The following is a 17269-nucleotide window of genomic DNA, read 5'->3' as shown; positions in this document are numbered from 1 at the left end:
GTTCCATACAGATTTTAAGATATCTTGTTCTACTTCTGTGAAATACTTCCTAATTCAGCTGTTTTTGTTTCACGTCTTCAAATTCAAACATTCTGCCAACGCTCTCTACCTTTGTTTTACTGATGAGTAAGGAAGGACCCGAAGGGGCAAGGGTCTGTGGGTTGTTTAGTCTTTCCCTGTGTTGTGTCTTTATGGTCAGCATTAAGTGGTTGACTTAACCAGGGAAATAACATGAGTAAGAAAGTCTATGGCAGGTTCCCTTGGTCATTCATGTTTCTTAGAATGCCTTCTTTTTGCATTTGCTTAGTTTTGCTTTGGAAGGAAAACATGGCCTCTCCAGGCTGTCAGCATTCCTGTTTACTTAGTTACAGACATGACATGCTTACTTTGTACTTGATTTTAGTCTAGCTCAACTTCCATATATCATGGGTCCACCAGAGTTCTGTGCTCCTTGGGCATTGCAAACACCGTATGTACTTGGGGCTGCAAGGGGCCCTGGTGGACACGCCTTTCACCCATGTTGGAGAGCTCTGCTCTGCTTATGCCACCAGGCTTCGCTTACAAAACACAAGTTCAAAGATACAATTTTAAATGTCAAGATGGTGGCAGGATAGCATTAAGCCAAGTGGCCCTTGTCAGTGTGGGTATACAGTGTGACTACATGGGTTCCGTGTCCACAGAGCAATAGTCCTGTCTCTCAGCTGCCTGGGAGCCTGTATCCTGGATTCACTTGAGTCTGTGTCAGGTTTACTTTTTGCATGCTCAGTCAGAGAAGATTAATTGGGCAGATCATTATTGGCAGCCCTGGCCCAGGCCTGCGGTCCAAGAGTGCTTGGCTTCTCAGGCGCTGTAGGCAGCTGTCACTTCTTTTGGAGGCATGGTTTCTGGATGGGTTTCTAGGCAAGCAGCACCAGGGCCATTCATCAGCTCCTGGTGCCGTAAGCAGGGTCTGCACAAATCAGGCCCTTAACAGAGCTGCCTTCCTAGTTACTTGTGTGGGCTTCAGAATAAGAGACATGATTAAGAACATTTTTGGAAAAAGGCCAAGGGTTCAGAATTTGTGATTTTTAAATTCAATTATGGTGTTCCCTCCTCCCACCTCTACTGTCACTTAGATTTCTTCCTCTGCAAGCATTAATTGCCTGCTTTGGGAACATTTGTAAGCCTATTGTCAGGAACTAGAAGTTCTGGCTTGTTCCTTGCAGCTCTACCTTTGTAATCAGGAGAGGTTCCATTATCGGTACGTGGTACTAGATGTTCTGGGGGCTTAGATGGTAGCAGTTCTCTCGCTTCGGCATGCAAAAGAATCGCCTGCGAGCCCAGATTCCTGGGCCTCAGCCCCAGCATTTTGATGGAGGTGGCTGGGATATGCTCCCAAGGCAAGTCTGTCGCAGTTGATGGTCAACATATTTGGAGAAACATTAATCTGGGCTGTCAAATCCTCCGATGGTGTGGAGTGTGGGGGTTCTCTGAGAACTAGCTGAGGCACGATTTCTTATCTGACTGGGGCAGAGCTGGTAAGGAGGCAGCATGGCAGGGAACCTGGGCTTTTCTTGGGAAGTGTGTGGAGGGCACTTGTTGCCCACCTGGACCTCCCTGCCTGGTCCCAGGAGCAGCACAGCCTCCCCTAGGTGCAGCAGGGAAGTGGTGCATTGAATGGGGGTTAAAAGAAAGTGAAACTAGTCTCAGAGGAGGTTATTAGGTGTGGCTCTGTTCAGAAACACTATGTGTTTTTTTTATTTTTTTCTTCAGGAAATGTTGATTTAATCCACGGGGGAAACAGGCAGTTTTTCCTTTTTAATTGGAACTTACTCTGATGCTGAGGAGCGGCTGCCCTGCTTCCTGTGGTATTAGTGAGCATGTTTGAGCTGTGCCTGAGCATTAGGTGGATTCCATTGAGATGATAATAATGGTCAGGGGTCCAGCGAGGTAAGGGGGTGGAAAGGTGGGTGGTAGGAGGCCAAGCGTCTGTCCTCTGATTTTTATACAGAAATACATCACCCTGACATTTTAGTTCTTACGTTCTTGGGTAATACTGAATACTATTAATATCTATTGTTTTTTTGAGTGCTTGCTGCAGGCCGGGCGCTAAGCACTTCCGAGTGTCATCTCTTTACTCACAGAAATCCCTGGAAGCACTACCCCCCCACCCCCACCCCCCGCCTTTTCATACAGGTGGAAATAAGTACAGAGACCTTATAGATGGCTGAGGGGGATTTTGAGTTTACTCATTATTCTAGGCTTGCTTGGCTGATGGAAGGCCTCTTTGCTCACAATGCCATGTCTTGCTTTTACTATCCTCACATTCATTTTAGCTGTTGAGGGGAGCCCCTGGAGGTGGCTTTGATTTTGTGCATTATCTCCAGGTGCTGCTTATTGGGACTGTCTTGTTAACAGAAATTGTTGTTTACATTTGAATGCAATTTAGGCCCAGATTCTTTGGGCTGTGTTTTGGTTTGCTTTGTTTCTTTTCTTGCCCCCCCCCCCCCAGCCTTTGCTACAAAAGGATCAGGGATTAAAGGGAGCTGGTGGATCTTGGCTTCCCTTTCCCTGCTTTTCCTGTGAGATTCTTGCTTGCCTGAATGTGTTTAGAGCGACTGTGATGGCATAGACGCTGGAAGAGGCAAACCTGGGGGTGTGGAAGGGCCTAAGTTCTAGATCTTACAGATGTTGGGTTTTTTCTTCACAATTCCAGTGCATCCCGGATGACCTGTGGAGAATTTGGCTTGGAAATCCATTATCAACCTGGATGGACTCTTTTGCAGTTATCCCTCTTTTCACTTAAAAGCTTCATGGTCTCTCTGGTAAATCCCTCAAGTCTTTTCTGAGATAGCAGTATTCATTTTCCTTTTATTATATGTGTGAAGAAAGGCAAAGAGGGAGGATAAAATGCAGTTGCTTGGTAACTCCCTGGTGGAAGTGGTGGCCCTCAGAACTGCCCCTTGTTTAACCAAGTTCTGGATTCCCATGTGGGTGCCTGAGCCTTGTCTGCGCGGACCTGGCAGGGCAGGCCATTTCTGTTCCAGTTTCTCATCTCCGTTTTCTGGCTCCCTGTCTCTTCTTCATTTTATTGCCCCCCCCCTTTTTTTCCCCTTAAAAACCTCTTCCAAGAAAGTCTGGCTTTTGCTCTAAGTTTACGACCATAAATTTTGAGATGGTACACGTCACCCTCTTAATCTAATTGAGCCAGCACATCATTGTGAAGACATCATTTTATTTGGGGGTATTAGTTGCTATGGTTATTTGCTGAGACTAACAGAGTCTGTGTTCTCTCAGTTGGATTTTTGGAAACTGCTATCTGAGAATGACAGCGGTGTGCCTTGCTGTAGGAATAGCCAGTGTATACCCTGACCATTAAAATAATTTTTAAAAAGCACAGAAAAATACTTTGGGTGGAATTTTAGAGCTGGAAGAGCCCTTAAAGATCACTGGCCATCCTTCTGGTTTTCAAAGAGTTCTCTAAGGCTAAGGTATTAATTTACTTTCCCTAGGTTCACAGGCATTGTTCCTGGGTGAGGATGAAGACTGTTTCTGATTCTTACTCTAGCTTCCATTCTGTTTTTTTGTGCAGCAGTTGAAGTCTTTTCAAGGAATCCATTCTTTGAATATATACGGAGGTCCTGTATGCTCTAGGTGCTGTGCTTAGAAGGGGAAAAGCTCTGTGATCTTGACTTGCTGGGTCTCTGTTGGGAATCCCAGCCCTCGAGTCGGAGAGTGTGGTGCCTGGACCAGCAACATTGGTATCACCTGGAAACTTGTGTGGAATGCACACTCCCAGACCTACTGAATTAGAATCAGCGTTTTAACAGGATCACCTGGTCTTCAGGTGCATGTTAAAGTTGGAGAAGCACTGCTGTGGGATGGTAGGACATTGTAGAAGCAGAAACTAAGTCTTGAGGCCTGAGCTAGGATCAACTGCCCTTCCCTCATACTGTTCCTCTCTTCTATGTTGGGCTTAATAGTAGTGCAGTGGTGTTGAGCCAGAGGAAGCTCACCGATCTCTGCCTGAGTTCTAGCTCTGCCCCATCTGGACCCTCTGGTCTTCTAGTTCTGCCGACCCTGACTTCTGTGGTCTCTTCTTAACCTTCCCCACCCCCCTTTTCTTAAGTGTGCCTATTTGAGGAGTGTAACTCAAATACCACCTTCTCAGGAAGCTAGGCACTTCAGATCTGTGCACCCTATGAAGCCCATTTGTCTTGAATGTCTCGTTAGCGTTCTGATTCTTTTTTACTTGGGGCTGGCTTCCTTCCCCACTCAATGGACAAGAAGGATTTCATGATATTCTTAGCCTCAGTGCATTTAAGAGGCACCACTTAGGTTAATAAACTTTGCGAGAACATATGCACACTACTTTGAGTTACTGTTAAGATAAAAAAATAGTGTTCTTTCATCCAGGGTTTTTGCGTTTCCTTTCATCTGCAAGGGGTAAAAAGAAATTTTAATTCTGTAAGTACATTAGAGTTTTCTAAGCATCTGAGGAAAACCTTTAAGGACTCAAATTATTTTCGGTAGTTAGTTCATTAGAAGGTTACAGGTTTACTCCACTATCCACAAGTAGAGCATTCCTATGAAAATTTCCTAAGCTAGAATGGGATCCCGTGAAGAAGCAATTACTATTAATTTACGTGGAAAAACTTTCAAAGAATCCCTAGAGCCCCAAAATAACTTCTGTCAGGCTTTTCTGGTACTTTAGGACATGACTTGCTAACGGATGCACAAAATAAATTGAGATAAAACACAGATGCTCACAGACGCAGTTCGAAGCTATGGCCGCTCCAGCTGCTCCGGTGCTCGCTCACTGCACAACAAACACTGAGCGCTCTTTTCCTTTCTCCACGTGAGAGGAAAAATCCTTTTGGATTTCTTTTGGTTAGTGAAAATAGGTGCTAATCGAGATACTTTGTTAAAGTGAAGTGGCTTAAGTCGAACGTCAGAAAAACAGGGGATACCTGTATTTGGTAAGTTTGATGAATTAATGAGACAAAAATTCCTTAATTCTTAAGCTAATTAAGATTCTCCTTTTGTTGATTCTCTCATCTCCAACCTGTGTTCAGCCTGTGCTTGTGGGAAGGAAAGAAAACCAGCATCTAGGGGCAGCCCTGTGCTCTGCTCACATTTTTTCTTCCTTTTCAATTTCCACAGCAAGCCTGTGAGGTACTTGTTACCCTCATAGTGACAGAGACTCTTGGAAAGGTTGAGCCGTTTTCCCAGTCGTAAAGCTGGTAATGGGCAGATCCAGGGTTTGAATCCATGTTTCGAGTCCACACACTTCATACTCTTCTGAATTGACCTTGAGTAAATGTGTGTGTGAGTGTGTGTGTGTGTGTGTGTGTGTGTGTGTGATGTTTACACTTGAACTGCATGGAAATACCCTTTCTTTTTGCTTTTTCACTTGTTTAGTCCCTCTTAAAATGGAGTTCTTTGTTTTAACCAAGCAAATCACCATTGTTTCGCTCGAGGGAGTTTTTCTTGTACTGACCCACTGTCTTAGAAGGTCTTGGAGCTTTATGCAAATGTAATTGTTCTCAATCCAGTCCCTCAGTTCTCTGTGTCCTTGCTCTCTGCTTTGTGTCAGGGCTGAGCGATGCACGTTTTGGCCTGGGCTCTTTCGGGCTTAAGTTTTCATTATAGGTCTCATGCTGACTTAATCATTTAACATATTGGTCCTTGATGAGCAGATGTTTTTTTGAGTACCTATTATATGACAGTAAGGTAGTCTGGAATGTCTTCATAAAAGATTACGTTCTAGGACTTAAACTCCCCGTGTTCTTAAGAAGAACAGCGAATGTAGCACTTCGGAAATAGAGTTGTCTTCATGTATATCTTTGTATATAATTACCTGTCTCTAATGGGGGTGCTACTGAGCCCTCATAATCCAGATGTGAAGTTGGAGTTTTCAGTTAGGGAGCAGAGTTTCTCTGAATCCCTCATTTTCTGATTATCTCCTGGCTGACCTGTGGTCTTTGTACCCAATGTCAAGGTTGAGAGGTGTCCTTTGCCATCTAGTCATCCCACAAAGAGAAAGCCCCTTGACTGTGGCTGTATGTTTTTGGCAGTGAAGCAGGATGGGAAGTCAGAGAAGTCCCAAAATGAAGTTCTGGGCCAGCTCCTTATTGAAAGTCCTAATCAATGTTTAAGTTGATTTTTGTCTCTCTTCTTCATAAATATATGGTTACCATTTCTTTAGGGATGAAGTCTGAATTCCTTAGCTTGATATTCCAGTCCTTCTATGATTCTAACCCCCTTTCCTAGTCTTACCTTCTTTCCATCAGGCAACTGCCTGCTGTTTGATCTTGGGTGCTCTGCTTTTGCATCTCTTTGCTTCCTGTTGCTACTTCTAGAATATCTTCCCTTGCCTATTTACCCTGCCCTGCACCTCCTCTGATTTCTACAAATCCGAATTATATTGAACTACTGAACTTTAAAGGCTCTTTTCAAATGCTACTCCCTATTGTTTTTTTCTGGGAAGAGTCTGCCAATGGCCCTAACTAATATCCTGCTTGCACTTCTCTACCTTCCCCCCCCCACTTTGATTGCTTTAGCATGTTTACCTTAATTTAGAAGTTTGTGTACAGTAGTTCTTCTCCCCCTTCCCCTGTCTGCAAGGGATATGTTCCAAGATCCCCAGTGGATGCCTTGAAACCACAGATAGCACTGAAACCCATATATTCTAGGTTTCCCCCCCCTGCACTTAGATTGCACATACATGCCAATGATAAAGTTTAATTTATAAATTAGGCACAGTGAGATGTTAACAACAATAATTAATACAGTAGAACAGTTAAAACAATACACTGTAATGAAGATTATGTGAATGTGGACTGTCTCCCAAAATATCTTCATGTACGCACCCTTCTTGTGATGGTGTGAGATGATAAAATGCCTATGTGATGAGATGACGTGAAGTGAATGACGTAGGCATTGTGACATAGCATTAGGTAACTACCGACCTTCTGACATTAAGTCAGAAGGAGAGTCATCTGCTTATAGACCGAGAAGGGTGGCAGGTACCTGAAACCACAGGTAAGGGGGGGGCTTACTGTACACAGATGAGGTCCTTCTAAATTACATTCTCCTAAAAGGTATGGAATGTATATATATTGTTCTTTTATTTCTTTGAGTACATTGATAAAAGAGTCACAAATATTTGAGTAGGTTAGGCCATAGAGTATAGTAGTTGAGAGTTTTAAAGTCAGAATTATTTAATCTCTGAATCTGTTTCTCCATCTGCAAAATGGGAATAATAATTCCTACTCGTAGGATGATTGTGAGGACAGAATGAGTTAAAGTACTTAGTAGGTACCTATTACATAGTAAGTACTCCATAAATGAATGCATCATGTATTTACACTTATTTTGTCTACATCAAGGCGAGTTTGGGTCTCCCATTTTACTCCCGAAGGATGTTTCCATGTCAATAGAATTAGAAACTTTATCAGGGAAAGGGTGAAGCCCCTTTCTTCTATTGAATTTCATTTTAAAAAATTAACTCAGAAAATTTCATTAGCCTTAGTGCTCTGGTTGGAAAAAAAAAATTCTCCAGAGTCTGTGTTGGCTATGGCCTCATTTAGGAAATAGAATTTTAGGGAAATGGCCTCAGGAAAAGTACACGGATGTATAATCAGAACGCACATGATGTAACATGTGGTGGTTGATATCGCTGGTGGGCATATCATCCTCTGGTGACACGAGCGGTCTTCTGAGTCTGCTCCAGACAGATCTGAAAGAATGTAAGAGACATGCTGGTGGTGACTTCATCCCTCCAGCCCTTCCCCTCTATGTCTGAGGCTTAAATGGGTAAGATGAACAAGAGTCCTCTGAATGTATTAGGGCATTTCTTCCCCCATGGAGGCCATTGCTGATTGAGTGCCCACTGGACATTTCCCTTCTCGGCTGGATGTCTTCATCAGCAGGACATGATCTCTTCCCAGCACTACCTTTGAGGCTGGCTTGTTTCTCCTTGGGTTATTAGCACCCTTTTTCTGATACAGTCCATCGCCACCTAGTGGTCACAGGTAAGACTGCATCACAGAAACTAGATGAATGCTGGGGGGTGTATACAAAATCTGTTAAGATTTTGAACACCGTCTCTTTTTGCTCCTGAAGTGCAGGGTTTCAGGCCGTAGAATGAACAAAGGAACATCACTTGCTTTTCTTACAGTTAAGCAGTGGCATTAGGTTTAAAAATGCCACTCGCAGACTGAGAAATGCCTGTCCCCAAGTGCAGTTTCTGATAGGATCTATTTTCAGCTTGCCCAGGTATGGGGAAAAAGAGAAGTGTCTCTGGAACTCTGTTTTCATCTGTTTTAGCTCCAGACTTGGGGACAATCAGGGGCTGAAAGGGCAGACATGGCTGTGGCTGACACCAGACATGTTTATAACCCATTCTCCTGGTCTCTTGGTATAGAGAAGGTTTTACTTCATGTGCCTGCTGGTGGGTCTCTCTACAGCTCTGTGGGAATCTTTCTCAACAGATAACATTAGGGGAGGTGGTTTTATGTTAACAGAAAGCACATTCCTAGATATACAAGCTTCAGCCAGACTTATCCAAGTTTGAAGTTTCTCCTGTATATATCTAATCAGCTTTTTTTTTTTTCATCTGTGAATTATATGATGGGGAATTTCACCTTTGATGAGTGCAGTGAACTAGTAGAGTGCCTAACTTCCCCTCCTGCTTTGTTCCTTGTGTGTCTCCTGCTCTCAGCCAGGTGATGTGGTGGCTTGTGAGGACCTAGTGGTGAGCATGAAGAGACACAATCCTCATCCTTAAGGAATTTACTAGTTGGGGAGGTACTAATAGAATTACCACCTGAACAATATAAAATTGCTATGGGAAAAAAAAGGAGGTTCATAGGACTTAGAGTGAAGGTAGGGTAGGGGTTGGCCGGGTTACAGAAGACAGGGCAGGCTTTTTGGAGGACTGAACTTCTGAGCTGAGGGCTGCATGTATGAGCAGGATGTTCAAGGAGCTGGCAGAACCTAGAAAGGGAGTTGGGGGCCCAGGCCCCACAAGACCTCTCAGACTTTGGGAGGGAATTTGGTCTTGGTGTTTAGAACTCTGGGAACCCATCGCAGGATTCACTATTGGAGCTTACATGACTGGGGAGAGAACTGATTAGAAGAACAAAAGTGGGTATGGGGGACCAGAGCAGAGGCATTTGCAGTTACCCAGGCAAATGGGGGCATTTGATGTAGGGGTTCCTGATGGTGATGGGGAAGAGTGAATAGAACTGAGATGCTTAGGAGGCAAAACAGGCACACTTGGGAAAGACATTGTGTTGCCAGGGACAACACGTGGGTGTATGACTTTGACTTTTGTGGCAGGACAGATAGTGTCAAACTGCGGATGCAGGAAGAGGCCCTTGGTTGGCCCTTTTTTGAGAGGGTAGAAGAGGAGAGAGAGTTTGTTTTAGAGAATGGTAAGTTAACCTGAAAATGGGAGTTGCAGCAAAGCTGCAGTTTTGGGGACTCACGTCCATCTCTCAGCCCTCACTGTGGGTCCTTTTATTGGGCCATCTGAGATATGCCACCTGTAAGCCAACTTCTGTTGCTCTGCCCAGTCAGATCAGTACAACATGTCTCGAGGGCCGCCTTGTCTGGGCCTGTCTCAGGTACTTACTGTGCATTATGCCAGGGAACCACTCATGCGTGGGATCATTCCAAATACAAGGTGAACAGGCACAGAGAGTAAGTGTAATTGGCTTTCAGAGAATGGAGAGATTAGCTGGGCCTGAGGACTTTGGTGTTTGTGCTTTCAGCAGCCAACAGGTCATTCTTGTCACAAATACTTACCTTGGCAGTTGGACTTCATTAATTGTAATCAGTTTCTAAATCCAGGGAGATGTGACCAAGGAGTAAACAATTTTATGGATAGTCATATACAGTTCCGATAACTTTGGAGGTCAAAGAAAGGTCGTAGATGCACTGAAATAAATGTAATGGTAAGGTTACTTTGGATCCTTCATCATGTGCATTTGTGTGTGCACATGGATGTTAAATTTTCCCCAACGAGAAAATGGGAATGGCTTGACTTAGGGTACTGAGGTAAAACTTGTATAACTTAAGGTAGATCCTAACTTAAAAAAAAAAAAAAGTATCAACCTTCTTTTACTGAAAAAAGAATTGGTACTAAATTGTCTTAACACTCTGTGCAGAGCATGGCATCCCTAGGAAGAGAAGGGCACTTCCCTCTGTTCCCCTAGTCAGCAGATACTTTTGAGAGTGGTCCCTCAAGGCCCAGACTTCTAGCTGCTTCTGTGTCCCTTAGCTGCCTGGTCTCCTCACCCAGAGCAGAGGTGACTTAATTCTATAAGGCAAATACTTGTCCTCCCCAGATGCTGCCAGTTAATGACTCCTGTCTGCTCTGGCCAGCATTCTGCCTTTCTAGCAACAGATGTTACTACACAGTAAATATCATTGACTTTTGGCACCTTGCTGTATCTTGCACTGAACCTGAAACAGTGGGGTTATATGAGCAGGGTGTCATGAAGCTTGGCACGCACTCAGCACTAGTACCAGCCTCTCTGCCTTCTCCACTCCTCTTACTGGCGTGTGCGTGTTAGATTCCTGTTGAGTCAGGGTGAAGGCTTTAGAAAGAAATCTCCCTGTAGCTACATGGCAGAGTTGATCACCTACATAAGATTCCACCAGTCGTTTTTGGGTTGAAGTAGACAAGAGTCAGTGTGGTTTAGCTGTTCTTTTTGGTGTCTTCCCCATTGTCCCAAGTAACAGAGAGGGTTTTATCTTAACGGAGTGAGGCATCATGGTGAGTCCACATGCTAAAAGGATCTCGGTTCCCAGGAGCTGATAGAGTCCCAGATCCCCACGTTTGTGCTGTGTGCTCTTGTGTCACTCCTCCAACTTAGCTGATTTCTCAGCACAGGTAGTCCTGCCTAACTTCTCTGGGTTCTGTCATTACAGGGTTCACACATTAGGGAAGAGTAGCCCAGACTTGCCTAGAACTGAAGCTTACAGTGTACAGAGTGCTTGTGCAGTGTGTCTCCCTGGGTCTCCTGACAATCTCATGGTTTAGGTGGGCCTGACAGCTTATGTCAGGTGAGGCGACTGAGAAGTTAGACCTAACCTAGGGTTAGTTATACTTCTAGGAAACAGTGGAGCTGAAATTTGAGTCCAGGAGCCAGGTGAGATTGGGGTGGGGACATGGGGCTGGGGAAGGGGCTGATGGGCCTACAACCAGGATTCCATGCAAGGCAAGTATAAAGGGGGAGGTTTCTCAAAGCAAGCTTGAGCTGCTGTTCCAAAGACTGGGGAGTGGATGCTGAACAAGCAAAATACCCAGTGTCCCCCTACACCTTTACCAAGATTCTCTCTCAGGCATGAGCCATTCAAGCCCATGGGGAAGTCCTTTTCAGATTCCAGTACTGGGATTTTTAGTCTGTCTAGCTGTGCTCACTGGCCTACAACCCAGCATGGACTCAGACCAGTACTCACTACCTAATTCTTCTGTTGGGGGAGAGGCCTCCTTATCAGCTTTGTGGGGCCCACATGGCTTCTCAGGTTTGTGTTGTGGTGGGGTGTGCTGTGTGTCACTTGACGACAAAGTAAGGTTACTTTCTGGGCATAAGCTAACAGGCCCTGCTGCAGGTTAAATGGGTCCCCCTGTGAAAAGGCCCCACAAAGGCCCCGTTGTCCCCGTTGTGCGTTCTTAGCCACTCCTTGATCCTCGTTGGTAGCCGCTCCTGGCAGCACAGCTTCTCAGGTGCATGTTGGGAGTTTTCCCAAGCCTGCCTTAGGTTTCACCTTTCTTTCACTTTGTGTAGATGCTTGTCCAGCTTGAGTCTTTCTTGCTTATGGGGGAGGAATAGAGGATTGTTAGGTGGATAGAGAAGCAACTCTAGTCTTGCTCTTGGCTCAGGCCTTTCTTTGTGAGTTCTGATCAGGAGAACATTCTGACTGCAATGAGACTGAGTACAGCCGTGCCCACATTCTATGCCTGATACTCTTTGGCCTTCTTGGGGGCTTTGTCTTCCACTCTGAAAGGTGATTCTTCCTTATCTTATCCTGCCTGCCTGTGGCCTCCTGTCTCTCCTCCCCACAGTGTTCTGACTTTGAGATGAATCTGTTTCTGTCTTGACTTGCCAGGGAGTGATTTGTGTTCTTAGGGATATCCTCAGCTTGGGGCGGCCAGTTTTAGGAGATGCCTGATTCTTCTGCTGGCCTCTTTGGACTTTTTGCCAAGGACCATTGCATTAAAGTGACTGAACCAGGGAGAGACTGGAGACTATTGGCTGGTGGCTCCTGGGTTCTCCTCCACTTCAAGTGCCTTCCTCTTCTGGTGTAGAGCAGAGGGTCTTGCAGAAGCCATGCTGTCTTGGGATTCATGTCATCCGAGCCGATAGGAGGGGGTAGTCTTTGAGCAGGAGCCCCTGATGTACGTGGGGTAAGCCTGAGCCCCAGACCTGAGAACAGCAGGACTGCTTAGCCAGGCTCTTCCACTGGCAGCTACTGCTTGGAAAAAGCTCTGGATCGGTGAGCTTGTACACTGGTGCTTGAATTTGTATACCCCCATCTGCACACACACATTATTCAGCATGCACTGAGCGGGATGCGTTGCCAGGTACACAGAGAGGAAACAAACAAAACCAAAAGATGGAAAAAAAACATGACCCCTCAGTTTGAGGAACAGATCTGGGAACTAAAAAAGAGAAGAGCTGAAGACCATGGATGCTTTTATTCCATTAGATTATGTTGGTTTGTGAAGCCAGAATCCTCCCAACCTCCCAACCCCATATCTCATTAAAGCCAGTCCGTGTTGCCAGTTATGCCTCCCATTTCCCTCCTCTGGGAATTTGGACATAATACCATTTTCCCTTCAATAAGGGAAACATCTATGAGGGTAATTTGAATGATTAGCTTAATCGCAGGAAGGCTGCACATGGAATTAAGTTAAGCACATTTGTACCAAGCAGCTGTGTCTGTCAGGCCACTTAAAGGTACCTGGGTGGTTTTATACCCTTAACAGAAGCTGAGGGTTCAGGAGGGATCATTGGCTTTTAATACTGCCTTAAATGAAAGCTTATTTTTTTAAATTTGACAAGGGTTTCCAAGAGCTTTCTTTATAGATAACATATGTGGGATGTGTTTTTACCCCAATTCAGAACATTGCCAGGGCTTTGTTCTTGTGGCAGCGGGGAACACGATGACCCAGGGAAATGGTTCAGATGGAAATTTTTCTTGCTGGCTGGTCACTGTCCTCATGAGGGGAACTGAGAGGGTTGTGAGAACTCGGCCTCACGTGTACTTGAGTCAGAATAAGGAATCCAGGAGCTCCTGTGCCGTGGGAATGGGGCACTTCCATGCCCTTTCTTCCTGCTCCCTACCTAATGTGGGACCGTGTGTGGGGTCGGTGGCAGGGCTGATCCACAGGGTTGTGGATGCTGATCTCTGCTCTGACCTATGTTTCCTCCTGGATTCCCACCTGTGGCAAACATACATGACAGGACTCACTGTGTGGCTTAAGGAATTAGAACTGGGACCAGAATGGTTAAAGCAAAGTAACAGAAATAGTAATTTTTCAAGCCAGTCAGTATTTCACGTTGAAACAGCTGTTCAGTGTTTTGAATTTACGTTGTGTTTGAAATAGCCTCGGGAGCAAATCTAGCTGCTGCATTAGTAGAAGGACCAAAATGTACAGCAAATATGAAAATCAATTTATGTCAGTAATTCATATTTTTTACTCTTTTTCTTGCTAGATTTGTCGTTGGCGAAGAGGAAATTTGCTGATTCCTTAAATGAATTTAAATTTCAGTGCATAGGAGATGCAGAAACAGATGATGAAATGTGTATAGGTAAGTCATAACCGTGTGTGTGATAAGATGAGTCACTGCTTATCATAACTGCCAGTGCCCTTGCTGAGCCTTTTTCCTGTGATAGGAAGCACCTAAGTGTCATAAATGAAGAAGTCCATACCAACAGTGCAGGGGGCAGAGTGAAGTGGGTCGGGGGCCAAGGGGCTATTCTGGGCTGCTCCCCAGAGTTCTGAGAGTTCCGGTCTCATCCTTGGGCCTGTAGGAGGCAGCTTGAAGGTTTGCAGTGGGGTTCTTCTCTCCATTCTCCTGTAGTGTTTTGCTTCTGGCTGTCTTTGTGACTTTTCTTTGCTCTAATCACAGTACTAGAGAACTTAGAGCAAGAACAGAAGACAGGTGGATGAGGGAAGAATTATAGGTTGCAAATGATAGTTTGTGGGCTGAAATCAGAATACAACCATGTTTTCTTTGGCACTAATTTTTTAAAATTGAATTAACATATAAATTGAATTTGTGTAAAGTTCTGGTTTTCCAGCTCTTTGAAAATTGGGGAATCTGATCAGCTGGCCCCACATTCAGGCCTGGCAGTTGTTGGCTGGAGCTATGTAGCTGCCACTCCCTTCAGATGGACCGAGGAACTTGGTGTCCAACTCTCCTCTCCCTGTCTTTAACCAGAGTCTGAGGGTGGGGTTACTGTTCATTATTTTGCTGGGCTGCTTCTGTTGTCACTATTGCCTTCTGTCTCTTATAGGCAATGCTGAGTACAGAGGATTTGCAGTCTCAAGACACCTGTCTCTGGCAGGGTCTAGTCATTGCCCTCGACTCTTCTTTAATTGGGCTTCTTGGTTAGCTCCAGGGGTGAGCAAGGATTGAGAAAGTTGTCAAATGCTTATTGAATCCCCGTTGTCACACAGAGTGCCAGGGTCTGGGGATGAGGGATGGCAGCTGGCATAGCTGAGAGCAATGAAAACACATCATTGTAGTAACTCCTGGAGCTCTCCAACATTACATGTATGTCCTGAATATCCTCGGGACTATTGCACTTACTGCCTTTGCCTTTGGGAATAATTCTAATGGGGACTGTCCTTGTTTGACCATCATGCTGCAGACTGCATTGTGTTAAGTGGCTTAAGAATTCAGGAGGAGGAATCCAAGGAGAAGCCAGAGATGTGGCTTCCATTGCTAACTACACTAGTGTACTTGTGGTTCCAGAGGAAAGGTTGATTTCTGACGCACTCCCACAACCAAGGTTGAAGAGGTCAAATCCTGGGCAGGAAATCCTTCAACTCCTAAGCGGAACTCTACCCCTTTCAGCCTACAGTCTGGAGGCTGGCCAGCACCTCATCAGTCCTGGGTAGTCTCAGGAACAGGCAGGTCTTTGAAGGAAATCCTTTCCCAGCTAGAGTGCCAGGTGAAATTAACCTGCATTCGGGGGTCATCCTGGATGGTTAATGATGAAAAGATAAGGAGAGCCTTGGGAGGCAATTGACTTTAGGATTCTGCATGTGCCAAGGGATTTCAATCCATAACATAATAACTGTACCTGGAAAGGCTCCCAAAGATCCATTTCTCTGTGTTCCTTTCATGGCACTTTCTCTTTTCCAGCAAGGTCTTTGCAGGAGTTTGCCACTGTCCTCAGGAATCTTGAAGATGAACGGATACGGATGGTGAGTATACCTGGGCTGCTCTTGTTCCCATACAGTGTGGTCATGTCAAGAGACTTATTGTCAGAACTGGGTTTGAGTCTAGCCTCTACCACTTGAGTGTTTTGAGTTCTTGAGCAATCCTCATCTTCTCATCTTTGCAGGGTTGGAAACATTTCACAAATGTTAGGGGATTACTATGGATAACTTTAGAACCACATTGTTGGCCTCCTAAAGATTCACTGTAAGGTACACCCATAAGGTATGACTTACGGGTAGATCTTTTGAATTAATTAACCTTTGGGGTCCTCCAATTCCCTGTGGGCAGAGTAGGAATGAAGGTGTCACACTCTGCTCCCTACTGTCCTCATTTTAGTAAATTTATCCAAGAGCTTCTGAAGGGCAAGAGTCACTCCTTCACTTTTTGTTCCGAAATGCCTAACCTGGTGCCTGCCCTCTACTATGCACCCAGGAAATGGGCACATAGTAAATAATGATAATTGTAAGAGGTTCTTCAAAAGGAGGCACTGTGCAAATTCAAGAATCAAATGCTGATCTCCAGGTTCTTCAGAGATACCTTCTGTATTCTAATTCTGATGTGGCTCAACATCAGCAGATGAGGGATCCCGCATCCACAAGTTCTTTTGCATCTTCTTATCACCAAGATACCAAGAAGCCTAATTTGAAATTCCCCTGCTGACCTCATGCTGATTTGTCCCCAGGAAGGCTTGCCCCTAAGCTAGGGGTGCTACAGAAGCCTAGGAAGAGTCTATCAATGAAGATTTTCCCTCTCTTCCCATGCTAAAACGGATCATTTAAGACTAAGTCTGTTGTCTTAATCTGCTTAGCCTTCCATAGCAAAATACCTTGGGCTGGATGGTTTACACAGAAAATGTTGATTTCTCACAGTTGTGGAGACTGGGTAGTCCAAGATCAAGGAACCAATTGATTTGGTTCCTGGTGAGGACCCTTTTCCTGGCTTGCACATGGCCACCTTTGCTGTGTCCTTAAATGGAAGAGCGAGGGGGCAGAATGGTTCTTCAGTCGTTGCTTAAAAGGACATTAATCCCACTGTGAGGATTGTATCCTGATGACCTAATTACCTTCCAAAGGCTCCCATCTCCAGATAGTGTCATGCTGGGGGTATTAAATGATAAAAGGAGGTATATCATATTTTTAAGACTTTATTTGAACAAACACTGGTTCAGATTGGACGGTATCAAACTGAAAATGTTTAGGGAAGCTCTACTGACAGAACTATAGGGGAAAGACTTTTATAGAAAAGAACATATGGAAGTAGGGAAATTACTTGATTGGCTAGCTCAGGCTGTTGCCTTATTTGGGAAAGTCTAGTTGTTTCCATTTCTTAACCTTGAGGGATTTATAGCCTTGGGTTTTGGTCGGCTTAGGTAGGCTGTGAGAGCATTAAAGCCACCTATGTCTAATGGCCTCCTTATTTAATTAACAGAGGTTAGGGCTTCCCCATATAAATTTTGAGGAGATGTTGCTCAGTCCATAACCTTGACCAAGGCATTAGGTATGCACACATTTTAAATTTTAACCCACATGATGACTCTGTGAGGTGGTACTTATATCATCACAATGTCTAGATAAAGATATTGAGGTTTAGAATGGTTGATTAACATGCCCAAGATTACATAGTTAAAAAGTGTCATAGTCGGGATTCAAACCCAAATTTGTGTTAGACAAAAGAATGGAGGAAGTTCTGTAAAATTCCCAACAGAGCAGAAGCTCTCACCTTTTGCCCTGCACAGAGACAGAAATAGTGTCTGTTTTCCTTGATTACTCATTTTTGGGTGCTTGGACCAGAAGCAGGAGGCTGGTGGCTGCAGCAGGGTT

At 44.7% G+C, this 17269-nt stretch overlaps 1 protein-coding gene across 2 annotated transcripts in view; it reads left to right on the top strand.

Annotated features, from left to right (window-relative positions):
- Positions 1-17269, top strand: part of ARHGAP26 (Rho GTPase activating protein 26) — a 413878-nt gene that overhangs the window by 85226 nt on the left and 311383 nt on the right. For both annotated transcript variants that reach the window (XM_040622289.1, XM_040622290.1), the window contains exons 2-3: positions 13713-13808; positions 15372-15433. In XM_040622289.1, coding sequence (XP_040478223.1) covers positions 13713-13808; positions 15372-15433 — 158 coding nt within the window. The remainder of the gene's footprint in view (positions 1-13712; positions 13809-15371; positions 15434-17269) is intronic.

The sequence above is a fragment of the Ursus maritimus genome, unplaced genomic scaffold, assembly GCF_017311325.1.
Source record: "Ursus maritimus isolate PB19 unplaced genomic scaffold, ASM1731132v1 scaffold_5, whole genome shotgun sequence".
NCBI lineage: Eukaryota > Metazoa > Chordata > Mammalia > Carnivora > Ursidae > Ursus > Ursus maritimus.
This window is presented reverse-complemented; position numbering and strand designations above follow the sequence as displayed.